The 16,782-nt window shown below is 42.5% G+C and overlaps 1 protein-coding gene and 1 pseudogene across 1 annotated transcript; one reads left to right on the top strand and one right to left on the bottom strand.

The window, feature by feature from the left end:
• The first annotated feature begins 79 nt into the window (after window positions 1-79).
• On the top strand, window positions 80-11,821 carry LOC111974820 (anoctamin-9-like). Its single transcript, XM_070447326.1, is given in 26 exon segments — window positions 80-609; window positions 3,391-3,462; window positions 3,596-3,718; window positions 3,937-4,079; window positions 4,175-4,224; window positions 4,326-4,384; window positions 4,561-4,640; window positions 5,768-5,902; window positions 6,052-6,145; window positions 6,243-6,303; window positions 6,408-6,490; window positions 6,726-6,830; window positions 6,949-7,113; window positions 7,191-7,227; window positions 7,377-7,488; window positions 7,984-8,041; window positions 8,160-8,257; window positions 8,520-8,716; window positions 8,899-9,051; window positions 9,157-9,246; window positions 9,249-9,292; window positions 10,151-10,158; window positions 10,312-10,434; window positions 10,703-10,796; window positions 11,168-11,280; window positions 11,443-11,821. Coding segments are annotated over 26 exon segments (2,355 nt in total). The 5' UTR covers window positions 80-585; the 3' UTR covers window positions 11,477-11,821.
• Window positions 11,822-12,504: 683 nt separating this feature from the next.
• Window positions 12,505-16,782, bottom strand: part of LOC111974462 (plakophilin-3-like) — a 19,494-nt pseudogene continuing 15,216 nt past the window's right edge.

Below are 16,782 nucleotides of genomic sequence, written 5' to 3'. Positions count from 1 at the left end.
TCGTTCTTTGTCACTTATGATTATTTGTTCCTGTATTTTCCATGGCTGATGTGAAGCCAATAGTGTTTCATTTGTGATTCGTCTAGAAGTTATCTGACGTGTATTTGAAGTGTGCTTATGAGTTTTAATATACATTGCTACATTCATATCAACGTCAAATGATTTCGTTGGTTTCACAGATAAGCAAAGCACAATCATTTGCATGCACTTTCACAGGTAGAGAGATGCAAAGAGACTCAGTTTTGGTCACTAACTGTAAACCTTTTAAACGACTGCGACTGTCCTATTATGACCAGATGGCCGCATTGCTATTCCACGGGAAGCGCTCAATATCAGCGCCTCACCTTTTGAGAAGCAGTGACGCTACCTACCTGAAAGCAATTGACTCAGAAACGCGGAAGTGAAGTCAACTTATCTTTAGCTCAGTACAGTAGTTTTTAATATTTTACTTTTAGTATAATTAGAGCTCCATGTCTGAAGTAAGGGTAAACGTTTCGTGAGTAATGAAGAAAACGGCGCTCCGACGACAGAAGATGTGAATGGTGATCAATATTCGCTCAATTTGGATTACGAGCGTATTGCAACATGTACTTCAAGAATCCAGAGCAGGTGAGGAAAATGATTTATAAACAACTCGCCTGCAAACCGTTTAGGAAACATGTTTTCATGTAGCCTACAGTATTTTGAATGATTATAAAATCAGTTGGACGGAATAATGTATTTTTAAAATGTTATACTCACTCATGGATTATGGCAATGAAACTGCTTTTTAGAGTTTACGGTCATAGCAGGTTAAAATGTATGGCAGTCTTGCTATAGCCTGTGCAGAAATCAATACGTTTGTGTGTGAGTATACTGAGTTGAGTTGTGTTATGTTACTGTAACAAAAGTGGTCTACAGTGCCTTATCTATGGACTAGATGTGGGTCAAACGTCACACACACCCTCATTTTACAGGTGTTTTATTTGGACTGAGAATGCATTGACTGTGGCTCATTGTAGCTGAGGTTCCCTGAAACTATTTTCTGCCTCGTAGTATGACCATGTACAGTACCTTCAGAAAGTATTCAGACCCCTTGACTTTTTCCCACATTATGTTACGGCATCGAGTCTTTTGTGTATGACTACAAGCTTGGCACACCTGTATTTGGGGAGTTTCTCCCATTCTTCTCTGTAGATCCTCTCAAACTCCTACAGGTTAGATGGGGTGCGTTGCTGCACAGCTATTTTCAGGTCTCTCCAGAGATGTTAGATCGGGTTCAAGTCCTGGCTCTGGGAGGGCCACTTAAGGACATAGAGACTTGTCCCGAAACCACTCCTGTGTTGTCTTGGCTGTGTGCATAGGGTCGTTGTCCTGTTGGAAGATGAACCTTCTCCCCAGTCTGAGGTCCTGAGCACTCTGGAGACGGTTTTCATCAAGGATCTTGCAGTACTTTGCTCCGTTCATCTTTGCCTCAATCCTGACTAGTCTCCCAGTCCCTGCCGCTGAAAAACATCCCCACAGCATGATGCTGCCACCACCATGCTTCACCGTAGAGATGGTGCCTGATTTCCTCCAAATGTGACGCTTGGCATTCAGGCCAAAGAGACCAGAGAATCTGGTTTCTCATGGTGTGAGAGCCTTTAGGTGCCTTTTGGCAAATGGGCTGTAGTGCCTGTTACTGAGGAATGGTTTCTGTCTGGACACTACCATAAAGGCCTGATTGGTGGATTGCTGCAGAGATGGTTGTCCTTCTGGAAGGTTCTCCCATCTCCACAGATGAACTCTAGAGCTCTGTCAGTGGGACCATCGGGTTCTTAGTCACCTCCCTGACCAAGGCTCTTCTCCCCCCGAGTCTTGGTGGTTCCAAACTTCTTGCATTTAAGAATGATGGAGGCCACCGTGTGCTTGGGAACATTCAATGCTGCAGAATTGTTTTGGTACGCTTCCCCAGATCTGTGCCTCGACACAATCCTGTCTTGGAGCTCTACGTACAATTCCTTTGACCTCATGGCTTGGTTTTTGCTCTGACATGCGCTGTCAACTGTGGGACCTTATAGACAAGTGTGTACCTTTCCAAATCATGTCCAATCAATTGAGGTGGACTATCAATGGAAACAGGATGTACCTGAGCTAAATTTTGAGTCTAATAGCAAATGGTCTGAATACTTATGTAAATAAAGTTTTTCTGTTTTAATTTTTAATAAATTAGCAAAAAATTCTAAATCCCTGTTTTTGCTTTGTCATTATGTGTGGGTATTGTGTGTCGATTGCTGAAGAATTGTTTTTATTTAATMAATTTTAGAATAAGGCTGTAAGGTAACATGGAAAAAGTCCAGGGGTCTGAATACTTTCCGAAGGCACTGTATAGGCTGGAATCATTGCAGCAGCTAAAATAAATTAACAAAAATCCAAGACCAACTTCAAATATTTCAGATTTAAAGGTCACTTATCTGGCCTTTGGGTTTCAAGCATAACTTCACTCAAAGTCGGCTGAACAGTCTCCCACCATGATCCTCATCTAAAGCATGCAGATCTTTGAGAAACTGTCACGTCTCAGCTTTTTACCATGGACCATGTTTCTCTGAAGAGTGTCTATGATTTATGTGCTGCTGAGGCCTGATGTATGACACCTCTCCTCTGGCAATCCATGCCATATCCACTACACAGTACCCTACATCAGAGCCAGCCTCCTTTCAACGTTTGCCTGGTCTTGGCTGTGCTCCTGGTGAAACAGGCTATTTCATTAAAGTTTATGCAACTGCACTAAAGAGGGTAATAGTGGCACACCTCCAAAATATGATCAGTCAAGATTGGATCATGTCTCTCGAGACATAGCAGAGCATAGAACTCAGTGTGGCCTTTGAACAAAATATAAATGTTATATTCTGAGGTTTAAATAATCCCATCGTTTTGTACAGCAAAAGCCTACAAGCCCTCCCAGCCAATCAGTGTGAGGAGGAGTCTATGGAACATTTTCACTGATGGGCGTGTTGGGGCCTGTAATCTGGAAAATCCTGTGGGAGTCTGGAAGAATGAAAGTGAAAGACTGACAGGCTTTAGAGAGAAACCTGCATAACAACAGAGATGGCAAGAGGGAWGGCCCAGTTGCCTTTATTTGTTTTATCCCACTGCTTAGAGATGTGTGTTATTAACATCTCATGGACCAACTGTAAAAAGGAATTTGCCTAGTATCCCTTTTTTCGACACAGGATAGTGAAGCCACAATGACGATTTGGCTGTAGTGAATGAAGGCACATCATTGACCATTATGTTAGCTGAGAGGTTCCTTGTGGTCCATGCTGACTGGCACATGCCTGGCAGACCACTGCAGTGAGGTGGGGAGGTGGGCCAGCCCTTGTATCACAAGAGAGATGTCACATTGTTCCTCTATGTTACCCTGTGTTTTAGGATGGTATTGAGCTGCAGGAGCGAAACACGGATGGCTTTGACAATACCATGGAGGCATTACTCCCAACTCTGGTAAGCGACAACGCAACACACACCATCTATTAATTTCACCGCATTCATAACTTAGAGCCATACATAGTCATACAGGTGATAATTATTCACACAGTCCCTAGAATACAGAAAAGCTTGTGTGTGTTTCCCACAGCACCAGCAGAGGACATATGATTATGTTCTAGTTGCTGACAAAGTTGAGGACCAAGAACACCCAAAGTTTCTGAAGCAGATAGCTTTTATTGACCACCTGAGGAAGAAAAWCATGAAAGTGACAGTGAGTTTGTTACTTGATTGAATAAACGTTTAAATTCTATATGGAGCGTTGTTGAAGCAATGTTCCTTTATTGGGATGTGTACAATATTTTATTGGGATGTGTACAACTGTAGAGAATGTGTGAAAGTTATACTGTAACATCATGGCCAATCCTCCCAAAATGATCCAATTTCACCTCGTTCAATGCTCATCATGTACTTTGCCTGTTTTTGTGTCAGAAAATCGTTCATGATGACAAGGTGTTTTATGGTGTCCGGGCCCCGAAGGAGATCTTTGACAAGTACAGGTACCTACTAAAGGTGTCTGATGCTTGCAACTGGAGCGGCGACCGGAAATGTGTCATCATCCCTCACTCAACCAGGTGAGATGCATTGAACTCTCACTCTTGCCATTCCATACGCAAAACACATTAAATTCCAACATGTTCTCTTACCTTTTCCTGTTTTTTTTTTTCAGGATCAGAGTAGTGGATTACATCCTACACCACACCCATATCAACACAGGAGGTATGTGAAGTGCTCCCTCCATTGATCTCTTTAGCAACATATTTGTCCCTGACTTCAATTGTTCGTCACTCCTAACCCTCTTTTTCCTTTCAACACAACAGAGAACCTCAGAGAGCTCCAGAAGAAGGGTGTCTTTGAGGCCACATTCTGCCTGCATGAGGTAAAAAAACATCTCCCTAATTAATATACCTGTATACCTGATTAGTATACCTGATTACTTGTTTAATTTTGAGAGGCATTGTAGCTGTTTATGCCTTGTATGATCGTAAGTAGCCCATATGAAATTCATTGATTGTGAAATACATCTACAGTATGAGCCTCTTTCTGTTTTTATAGAGGAACAAGCAAAAGGTGTTGAAACAAAAGTGGGCACGATGGTCTGCTCTCTGTACCACCCAGCCTGTTGATGATGTCAGGTAATACCTTCTATATATCCTGCTGTGTTTCTGTGTCTTTTGGTTTCACAGTGGCTTTTCCTCAATTGGATTTGCTCAACTCCTGCATCCTCTCACCTCCGTCCTCTCTGGCCTCCTTTTGAAAAAGGTCATAGGTAATCGAGGAGAGGCGTCGAGAAGGGGGAAAGTGGACAAAATTGTGCTTGTATGAAATAAGACTCCTTGTGCAATAGCACATGGACGTAAATTACGTTTACAGGGTGGAATCCCCAAGTAAATGTATACAGTGATTAAAACAAATGTAGCTAGCTAGTTGTGCAAGACACGTTGGAGATGAAATGATCAATAGAATATTGTTTTTAAATGTTTGCATGCTTTTCTCCTTCAAGAAAACGATAGCTGATTTCAAAGTGGGTGTGGAAGATTAAAACTCTTCCGCGAAGGAATCATGTAGGATTCACTTGTGCTTCCATGCCAAAAGGAGGCAATCGAGGAAGGGAGGACCATCTTCCATTTGCCTACAAAAAATTGTCGCTCTCCTTGACCACTTATTGGTTTCCAGGTCAACAAGGAGAGAGGACTGGGGAGAGAGGGTGGAGAAAATACTTTTGCTCAATGAAGAAAAGGCCTATCTCTCTCGCTTTCAAAGCAATTAACTATGTTACCAAGAAGTATGCCAGCTAGTGGTTATATCCACACAGAACTTTGGGTTTGCCGATGCAGCTAAATGTGATGTGCTTACCTTAAGCAGGATTTCCCAAACTCGGTCCTGGGGCCGCCCCTGGGTGCATGTTTTGGTTTTTGCCCTAGCACCACACAGCTGATTCAAATAACCAACTCATCATCAAGCTTAGTTTGAACCAGCTAAGAACAGCCCTTAGCTATGGTATATTGGCCATATACCACACCCCCCCATGCCTTATTGCTTAAATATACAGCATGCAAATAGCAATACAACATGTCATTTACCTCAGTGGTGTGAAAGGGAAATTATCAAGATGACACGAAACTGTGAAACTAAACTACATGTTAATTAAATATTTTTTAATCCCCCCTGGAAACCTAGTAAGGGGTGTTAACTGAATAGGAATGTCCGTTTCCTGGTTTGAATTTGAACATGCAAACTGAAATGTATCTTTATCTGTCAGGAGTTACTTTGGAGAGAAGGTGGCTCTGTATTACCTTTGGTTGGGCTTGTACACCATCCTGCTGGTCCCTGCAGCCATTCTGGGTGTGATTGTGTTCCTGTATGCACTGGCTTTCTTTAACACCAGCCCCCTCATGTGAGTTGACAGACCCACTGAGCCAAACTCTTTATTAAGCTGATTGGTGCTGACATTTTAGTAGGAAGAAAAAATAGGTTACATGGAGTTGCTCCTCTTTAAAACTCTCATGTGTTTCTGAAGGTGCATTGTGTGTCTTCATATTACAGAAAGGAGGTCTGTGAGTCTGACACCGTAATGTGCCCGAGGTGTGACAAATGGTGTCAAGTATGGCAGCTGCGTGACACCTGTACCTATGCCAAGGTAACTCATGTCATTCTACCATACTGCATTGGAAACTTTACTATTTAAAAAAAATAGTTAATAAAGTTTGTATGTTCAAAATGTGTCTTGTGTGCAGGTGAGTCATCTGTTTGACAATGAGGGAACGGTGTTCTTTGCTATGTTCATGGCAGTCTGGGGTAAGTCTCTCACACAGGATAAAACTGATTATTTCCATCCAATACATTTTTAATTCAGATAAATCTTGACATTGTCATGACTCATGTCCTTTTTATTTTTCCAGCTACCATTTTTCAGGAGCTGTGGAAGAGACACAAAGCAACGTTTGTGTCCAAATGGAAAGTCTTTGACTGGTGTGAGGAAGAGGTACGGCTTCACTTAGGCTTAAGAAACCATTATATGTCTGGATATACTGTATACCATAGCATGGTTTAGGTTGTCTGTTACTCATTGATATTACCCAATCATATACTCTTTCAAATAACTAAAATAATGTCCCGTTGATTACTGTCATCTTATGGTAGGGACCTATTGTGTGATTGATGTGACCTCAGACTCATGCTGTGGTATAATCCTGAATATTGTTCCATCTGGCCTGCAGGAGGAGCTCATCCTGGGAGTAGTCAATGATCCATACTGCCATCCCAAAGAGTTTTGCCATTCTTATCTGCGCAGCACTCTAGTTCTGGTGCTGGTCACTCTCATGGTCAGTCACTCAGTGCCATATTGCATCACAGACATAGCAGTTTTCATCCTGGGCCATACCAGTGTTTAGCTCCGGTTCAGTCAATATTGTCCTCTCACTGTGTGTGTTCTTTTACCAGTTGGTTCTGATCATCGGGCTAACCCAGGCTTTGGTGGTGTTCCGTGTGGTTGCTGCTGTGCAGCTGTCAGAGGGAACATGGGCGTTTGTAAGGGACAATGCCAACACTGTAGCAGTAATGCTGGGTGCTGTACTACACTACTTTACCATGCAAGTTATGACCAGAGTAAGTTTAACCAGCAACCCCTCTAAGTCATGTAGACATGCACAGTCCCTAACTCCTCTCCTCTCTTACCCGGATAGGTCAACAAGGCGGTGGCCTTCAAGCTGTGTGAGATAGGTGAGTCTGAAGAGGCACATATGTTTGCATTGAACATTTTCATTTACAATCAAACATGTACATGTTTATCTCTGTAATTCCATCAGATGGAATTGTACTTGGCTAAGTGAGTCAGTGAATGAAGTTAATGTTGCTGCTCTTGCCTGCAGAGAAGACACAGTCATTTGCGGCCACTGAGAGGAGCTTCACTGTTAAGATGTTTACCTTCCAGTTCTTCACCCTCTTCTCCTCACTCATATATGTGGCATTTTTCCTGGGCAGGTACTGAGTGTAACGTGTGTGTGTAGTGTTAATATTTGATTGGGCTGACAGTACATGGGGCTCCCGAGTGGTGCAGCGGTCTAAGGCACTGCATTTCAGTGCTAGAGGCGCCACTACAGAACCTGGTTCGATTCCAGGCTGTATCACAACTGGTCGTGATTGGGAGTCCCATAGGGCGGCGCCCAGCATCGTTAGGGGTTTGGCCGGGGTAGGCCGTCATTGTAAATAAGAATTTGTTCTTAACTGACATGCCTAGTTAAATAAAGGTTAAATAAAAGATTGCAGACTAGCCTAAAACCAAGGGAAAAAMTGTTGGTAAGGTACTGCTCTGTGTCAGCTGTCATGGGCAGCCTAGCTGTATGGAGAAGGTGCTTTCTGTATCCACAAGTGTCCATGTATCTGTGATCCTTGAAATGTTTGAATCCTGAACCATAAAGGTGTAAGAATTTGAAATGTTTACATTTAATGAATCTAACACACTGTTCTTGTGCATAGGATAAATGGTCGCCCAGGCAGCTATGTTCGTATTTCTGGTAAATGGAGATTGGAGGAGGTGGGTAGCTCATCACCATTTAAAAAAAAGTATTACTTAACATGAGATTATGACATGGTTGAACGGTTTGGATTGGCTTTATACTGTTACCATATCTGCCTTTTCCTGTCCTTGCCAGTGTCATCCCAGTGGCTGCCTCACTGACCTCTTCATTCAAATGGCCGTCATCATGTTGCTCAAACAGACACTGAATAACATCTTTGAGTTTACTGTGCCGTAAGTACAGTATATAKCTATGATTATCTACCTGYTTAACATAGATACATTCTGAGGAAATRAATAGGTTGAATAAGCCCTTTGATGTGTTGAATAAGCTTTTGGTAATGCAAATAAACGTTTGACTGYCAGTCAGACGATAAMACYCCATGTAAAWAKGAATTCTAGTTAATGAATTGAATGAATTCTAATTAACCGAATTRGACATCCAAAGTGGAGCATCATACTTTCTCACTTTAGGCTGTCCTATGTTGTTGTGCAGCTGGTTCAAGAGTTACTTCAGAAGGACTACAACTAAGAAGCTGGAGAGGAAGTGTGGCCACTGCTACAAAAATGCATGTCGCGAAGAGGAGATGGGCCATGACCCATGTGATATCTGCAAGCTGCGTGATTGGCTGCGCAACTACGATCTGAATGACGTCGACTCTTTCAGTCTCTTCAATGAGTTTCTGGAAATGGGTACATCGCTACCTTCCATGGATGTCTCTAAGTCCAATGTCTTTATTTATCTCTCTCTTACACTGTGATTCATGGTCTCTTTTATGTTCAATGATTCTGCCCAGTTGTTTTTATTGACTTCCCAATCCCCCGTCTTGAATGYTAAATCTCTGTTGTGTTATTACACTCTTCTCCTCATGCAGTTGTTCAGTTCAGTTTCACCACCATCTTTGTGGCGGCCTTCCCTCTGGCCCCTCTACTGGCCCTCATCAACAATATCTTTGAGATCCGTCTGGATGCCATCAAGATGGTCAGCTTGGAACGTAGATTAGTCCCCAAGAAAACCAATGATATTGGTGAGTTAAAACAGTATATAATGTAAAAGCTTGTGCGTCTCTGGTAACTCTTTACCATGTTTTTGTTGGGGCTTGTTATGCTCATCTCTTAATATGATTCCTCAGGTATATGGACCAAAGTTCTGGAAGCTATTGGGTGTTCTGGCTGTCATTGCCAATGGCTAGTCATTGGGGTGTCCTCAGACTTCATCCCTCGGCTGTCTATCGCTACCACTACGGACCCTGTGCCAACGGAGAAGCTGTGTACAGTAAGTTTCTACTGTAGCACCTTGTGCAGTGACTGGTGCATGGGTTGCACCTACAGTAGTGTAGACTTTCACAGAGCATTGTCTGGACTCTTAAAGCAATGAATGCATAGTAATAATGTAGATAATGTCATCTGATAGACTAATTCGAGCCTCCCGAGTGGCACAGCGGTCTAGCACTGCATTGCAGTGATTGAGGGGCCACTACAGAACCTGGTTCGATCCTGGGCTGTGTTGCAGCCAGCCGCGCCGGGAGACCATGATTCGGCGCACATGGGACCAGCGTCGTCCGGGTTAGGGAAGGACGATGACACGGTTGCCAGTTGTACGGCATTTCCTCCGACACATTTGTGCGGCTGGCTCGCGGTTAGTTGCGTTGAAGAGCAGACCTGCGGTGTACAAGAAGGCAGAGCGGCTTGGCAGGGTCGTGTTTCAGAGGATGCATGGCTCTCGACCTTCGCCTCTCCCAAGTCCATACGAGAGTTGCAGGGATGGGACAAGACTGTAACTACCAATTTGGCTATCACGAAAATTGGGGAGATAAATAAAATAATACATTCTTTATTGAAACTGTTCGAAAGGCTTTGTAAGGCAGAGTTCAACAGTTCCCTAGTTTAGTCTTTATTGGCGTAAGTAATGGGTCTGCCATGCTGTGGACAAATGGGTATATTTGCATATGAAACACTGTGGGTAAACACTGGTGGCAGATGTCAAGGACATCCTAAAGTTGTAATAATACTGACTTGTCATGTTACCATGTGACTATTTGTTTGCTGGTTGTGAAAAAGCCTCGCAATTTAGTTCTGTTTCCAAATTCCCAGACAATTGGATATGGAATTATGATTTTGTATAAGCAAACTAAGTTGTATGCTTTTAAATGTATGTTTTGTGCTGATTCGTGGGGCATTATGTTTGGGGTTCTCTTAACGGTTATCTGCATAAAACCTTGTGAGTTGGAGAAGGGTACTGCAGGTTTGTTTTTATATGACCATAATCCCTTTTTCCCCCCTTATAGCTGTATGAAGGGCTATATCAACGACACCCTATCCACTGCTCATATAACAGACCTGAGCGTGCGGAATGACTTTTTCCCCAGTCAACTGATCACAGAGAGCGGCTTCAATGTTACACAATGCAGGTGGGCATCTGTGAGGCACAACTAGGTCACTACGGAAGCTACTATTTACCAAAGCCTGTCTCAACCCTACTGCCCATCTCTTAATTTCACTGTTTATATTACCAGAAACCAGTGCTTGAATAATCAGAAACCAAAACAACCAATTCTCCTCAGGCATGCATACATGTAGCTAGAGTCAATGCAGTCACAAACAGAAAGAAACCCAGTCCAGTGATACCAGTAGTTGTTGAGAGAGATTGTTGATGGTGAAACTGGTGTGTTTTCCCAGCTATAAAGACTACAGAAATGATGTTGACTACAGCCTCACCTCCCAGTTCTGGCTCATCATGGCTGTACGCTTTGCCTTCGTTGTCCTATTTGAGGTATGTCTTTCTTTGCATCTGTGAATATGTGTATTTACATCAAACTACTTTGATTATTTTCAGTATAGTTTTGGCACATCAGGAATCACTGAATTCGATCTTATTGATTTTAATTAAGCTCTGCAACCATGATCAAATCTTCAAATCAAACGTTATTTAAAATTGTGACACACTTTACAATAAAACTAAAGATGTAAAAGTAAAACACAAAGGATGTCTAAAACAATAAAATCTCTTGTTAAAGGCCAAGCTAAAAAGGTGAGTTTAGGGTTTTGTCAAAACCTTATCCTTGCTCCAAATGGCCATTGAGCAATGCCAAATATCATGGATATGATTGAGCAAGACTGTCTGTCTTTCACCTCTATCTGTAGCATGTAGTGGTCATCTTTAAATTCATTGCTGCCTGGTTTGTGCCTGACTCCCCCATGTTGGTGAAGAATGACAGACTGAAGGATAAACTCAGTAGACTCAAAGAGGAACTACAGTGAGTTAAAACATATGGTTATAGACTACCACAATATTCCTTGTATGAACATGTATTATAAAGTGTTACCATTAGTGTTGCCGTACTTCATCTGCATGGAACTTATTATCCCCATAGTGATTTCCATGATCTGATTAAAAGGAATGTTGTCTGTGTTGACAGGGATATGAAGTACAGCCAGTCCACAGATGTGTGATGACCGCAACGGAGGGACATCCTGAGACATGACCAGCATGACACATGACTTTGAAGATTTGAAAAAAGAAACATTAAAAATTATGCTCTCTGCACTGTCCTGAGATCAGCATCTTACAGCATAGTTAGCGCCTGGTCGTTATGAGAGGTAGGACAGCCTCATCTCCCAAACCTCTGAGTTTTCCCCCACATGGTCAACACACTGTTTATACCGGTGTGATTAATGGCCACCCGTGGCGCATGCAAACGTATCTTAATAGCCGATCGGGGCGACAAGTTTCTACGAGGATTAGACGGCTCCAAACTCTATTTCACATATAAGCAAGGGTACCCCAATATAAATGAACCAATAGACTGACAGACTAACCCCAGATACCAGACGCTAAACCACAACTGTGGTTCATAAGAAGAGGTCCATATAACATTGTATTTTCTTGAATGACTGATGACCCAGCAGTAGCCTCAGCCGAGTCCCCAACAACCAGATGTTCCGGTTTTCAGGGGATATGGAAAGAGAGCCTGTGACGCAACTTCCACTTTTGGACGTTAACAAGGCGACACTCCATCTTAACTCCTCCTCCACATTTACCGGATTGGTTGAACAGTGCAGAAGATAACGTTTTTTTTCTTCTCGTCAAGACCAGTATGTAGGGGATCTAGTGTCAGGAATTTATTTTTCCTAATCAAAAGGGGACCATCGCAGTCTTTCAGAAGTTTGGTTGGTGTGTAAAACGTGTGAAATCAGATAACTTAAAAGGTGTGATGGGTCCGTACACAAAAATATGTTGCATAAAGATGACTTAATTTTTTTTTTTAAACGTATTTTCACTGCATCAGGGATAGCGTACAGACTTTTCAACCTTCTTCAGTGTGTAGATGTATTTTATGCCTGCAACATTAGGTTAACCTAGCAGGGATACCTATACAGTAACAGAGTTGTGGTTCATTTTGTTTCACAAACTACATGACATACAAATGGAAAATCTGAGTTGAAATGTATTGACTCCCTTACTCTGGCCAATATTCATGTTTTACAAAGAACTGCGGTAGTTTAATTTTGGGTAAGGGTGTGACATCCTGTTTTGCAAATACTGTACTGATGTTTACTGTTTACATGCTTTTAGTAACCTATGTTCTCTCAACATATAGAATCACAAAGTTTGAATAATGTAATTTCTTTGTGAAAGATTTATATCTTTGTTATATAATTATGCATCTCTTGACTTTCCTTTTAATCCACTGCATTATTTCTTTATTTGAAATAAAAAATATATTTTTTTAAATCCCTTTTTAAATTCAAACATAGCATTGCTTTATGTTGTGTATGAGCAAGAGTTTTTGCAAAGTATAATTCAGAAATGATATGAGCCAATACCTATGGATATTGTACTGTTGTTGGAATGGCAATTTTTCAAGATTCTGGTATCGTCCAAAACAGTGTTTACAAGTTTCAACTGAAGATTGTTTTTTCTCTGTACAAAATATCAGACAGCCATTATCTTGCAAGAGACAATCAATGACTGCTCCCAGCATTCCACTGTCAGATTCCAAACATACCATTTAACTGACCATCCAAGGAAACAAGGGACAAGACACTGCACTACAAACTCAAGTAGCACTATAGCACAAAGGAGAGGACTGTCCAGTTGCCAACCACCAAACCAAGGTGTTTTACTGGTCCTGTTCAATAAACCCCAAAACAACTCAAGCAAAGAAAACCATGATATAAAAGCTAGTCTAAATATATAACCGATAACAGATAACTAGATTGTATRAACTTGAACTGATAACTGTAGTACCTGCACAGAATGAGGATTCCTAAGGGCCACAAGAAAAATACACTTCCATGAAAATGTAATAATTAACAGCTTTAGTGAAAATATTTATATTTGCTGTGCCAAAGAACTATGGGGGATATCAGTGGATCCAGGGGAGGGGGAGGGGAGAATGCTGGGTAAAAAAAAGAAGAGTTAGACTAACCATTAGAGGCCATAAAGAAAATAAAGAACCAGAGGGCCATGCACAATGGAAGAGGCCAAATGACCCCGTTTCCTGCTCTCCAATCCCATCTATCACAATGTCTATGTTAAATGGTGTTAGCCTCACCTGTTTATAATCTTTATGCAGCTTGTTTTACTGGAACATGTTGAAGAGTACTGTGGCAGCAGCCTTGGCAGCCTTCAGCATCCCTGAGCTATAGTAGGTGAAAAACACAGTCAAACACAACAGGATCCAGACAGGAAATTGGAAATAAAAAGCAGACACAATGAATAACAAACCAAGAACACTGAGAGACAAGATTCACTAACCTGTTGTTGTGGGAAGACTTGATTGCAACAAGTTTGGGGAATCCATCAAAGAAGGTGATGTCTCTCGCTGCTAGTGAGCTGCCTGAAACCAGGTTGTTGAGGGTCCCACATGTTGATCACCACTTCACCGGAGGGTTCCTTCTGGTGGCCATCACTGGGGAGCTTGGTTACCAGAACGTTCACTACCTTCGTAGCTGGAGGTCAGAAGGGTGAGATGTAGCCATTCTTTAAAGTCTCCTTATAAGGGGAATTACTGTGATTAATATGAATGGAATGGATGGATACAAGGTTGTGGGCAGGAGAGACAGAGGTAGAAATGAACAGTGTGGGGTACTGGGGGTTGAGTCTCACCCATGTCGTCCTTGTTTCTGCTGTGTCGGGACAGGTTCCTCAGGAGGCCAGTGAGGGAACGCATCTCCTGGTCGCTTTGTGTCTGCAGGAGGTCCAGCACCACAGGCTGTATCCGCTCCTGCTCTAAAGCCACCCAACTCAGCACTGACGCCCACTGATACACAAGGAGGAAGGGGAATTCAGCACTAGTGTTGAGTACATTTTCAGTTGAACTGTAAATCTGAATGAAGCATAAGTAGCCTGTCATGGTGAAAGTGATAGCTAGGTCAGCCCGTGGGGGAGAGGAGGGGTGGGACCTACCCTGGTCTCTCCGGCTGTGATGTTCTGCAGGGCCCGTGCTKCAGCCTCTCGTGTTGCCGTGTTGGTCTCATAGTGCTGCAGCACGCGGTTATACAGCCCCACCACCTGGGGGTGCCACAGCCACTCCGCCCCCTTCGGCTGCTTAGCCACCTCTGAGGTGGACAGTTCCTGGTTCCGTTGCTATAGAGATCAGGGGGAGAGATTCATTACAGAAAAAACATATCATGGTCCCATATCCATCAGGATTGCATGACGACATACTGTACATGTTTCAGTGTCTTGATGTTTAGCCGTAATTTGATATTCCTTTGGGTTTGCCTTGTGTAAATGACACCTACCTCTTTTGCCTTCTTGCTCTGTGGGGTGAAACAGCCCCTTCAGTTGCAGTAGGGTTGAGGGAGGGATCTCACTGTACAGCTGATAAGACAGGTTCCTCAGGACACACACTGCATTCTCTACACCCTGCAGGCACATACAAAGATGGAGGGAGGGRGGGGAAGAGAGAGAAGGAGAGAGCAAGAGAGAGAGAGGGAGAGGGTGAGATGGAAACACTGGTGGCCATTGTGTCTCTCAGAGCAGCCTGCATTACATAAGGCACAGCAGATAGGCCACAGCATGACMAGTCTGGCTGTCTGGTAGATAATACAAACAGTACCACTAATGATGAACTGTACAGATACTTTGATTGGCTCTCACTCTACCCCAGCTGAACCAATGAGTTGCTGAAGCCTATAGTATTTAAGATCAAATCAAATGAGATATTAAATCAGGGAAAAGGGTTTGACCTGAAAGAACATGCCCAGAAAAAGAATCAAGTTGTGAAAGAAACACACAATAATGTGACATAGATAGAACAGTTGAGGTGTACTTTGTCCTCTGATTTCTCATCCTGAAGGGAGTTCTGGATGTAGGCCACCAGTGAGTCCACCAGCCCTCGCATGTCTCTCATCTGCTGCCTCGTCCTCTCATTCACTGAGCTCAGGTTCCTGAACAGAGGAAGAGAGTACAGAGAAGTTGTATACAGTACATGTATCAGTCCGTGTACAGTGTGTATGTATACAACATGTAGGCAGATAGGTATAGCTACCTCAGGCAGCCTGTGGTGTTGTAGAAGATGTCTGCCTCAGATGGACTCTGACGGATCAGCTCTGAATCTCCACCACTGCACAGGGGCACCAGCACCATCTCTGTGAGCTCACTCAATGTCTCTCTGGCCAACCGCACCTTCAGACTCTCCTTAGAGGACATGTTCCACAGAATACCTGCAGGACAGACAGAGGAGAGAGAGGGTCTATTGAACCACTCCGTCGGATACACAAAAATGGCCTCTATGACCAGGATAGAGTGTGTGCTGATAACCTGACATCCAAATTATTTAACTTCAATAGGTCTAAATAATCACTATTATCACAGTGGGATTCATGTCATATGATGCCAAAGTAAACCCTTGGGAGCCTATTTTCTATGTGGCCAATAAATAATATCAGATGTATTAATATCATGCTTACTTAGAAGCTCTTAACCAACAATGCAGTTTTAAGAAAATATTGGACAGTGTTAGGACAGTATTTACTAAAAAAAACGTTTTTATTTTTATAATTAAATTTTTTTTAAAGACAAATTGAAAAAATTACAAATAATTAAGGAGTAACAAAAAAGTAACAGTAGCAAGGCTATATACAGGGGGTACCGGTCCAGAGTCAATCTGTGGGGGCACCGGTTAGTGGAGGTAATTTAGGTAATATGTACATGTAGGTAGAGGTAAAGTGACTATGCATAGATAATAAACAGAAAGTAGCAGCAGCGTAAAAATTAGGGTGGGGGGGGGAACAATGCTAATAGTCCGGGTAGCCATTTGATTAGCTGTTCAGGAGTCTTATAGCTTGGGGGCAGAAGCTGTTAGAAGCCTTTTGGACCTTCTACGGATCTGTAATGGGAAATATTATTTCTAAACTCAGCAAAAAAAAGCCTGCGGCTATGGAACCCTGACCTGTTCACCGGACGTGCTACCTGTCAGGTTTTGGCCAGGACTGTTCAGGTTTTGGTCACTAGATGTCCCCATTGCACCTTTTTTGTACCTTTTGTTTTTTCCTTGCTCTAATTATTGTTTGCACCTGTGTGTCGTTCCCTTGTTAGTATTTAAACCCTGTGTGTTCCTCAGTTCTTTGCTCAGTGTTTGTATGTTAGCACCCAGCCCCAGCCTTGTTGTGAACATATTTCTCTTATTGGATTTTCCAGAGGTTCTCTGGTTTAGTGCTTGTGTATTTTTGAGTAGTCTTTTGAGGTTTGTTTTTAAATGGATATCCTTCAAATACCAGAAACTCCACAAAAGTGGTAAAAACAGCAG

The sequence above is a fragment of the Salvelinus sp. IW2-2015 genome, linkage group LG15, assembly GCF_002910315.2.
Source record: "Salvelinus sp. IW2-2015 linkage group LG15, ASM291031v2, whole genome shotgun sequence".
In the NCBI taxonomy this organism is placed as follows: Eukaryota; Metazoa; Chordata; class Actinopteri; order Salmoniformes; family Salmonidae; genus Salvelinus; species Salvelinus sp. IW2-2015.
Note: the sequence above shows the minus strand (reverse complement) of the source record. Positions and strands in the feature narration are given on the sequence as shown.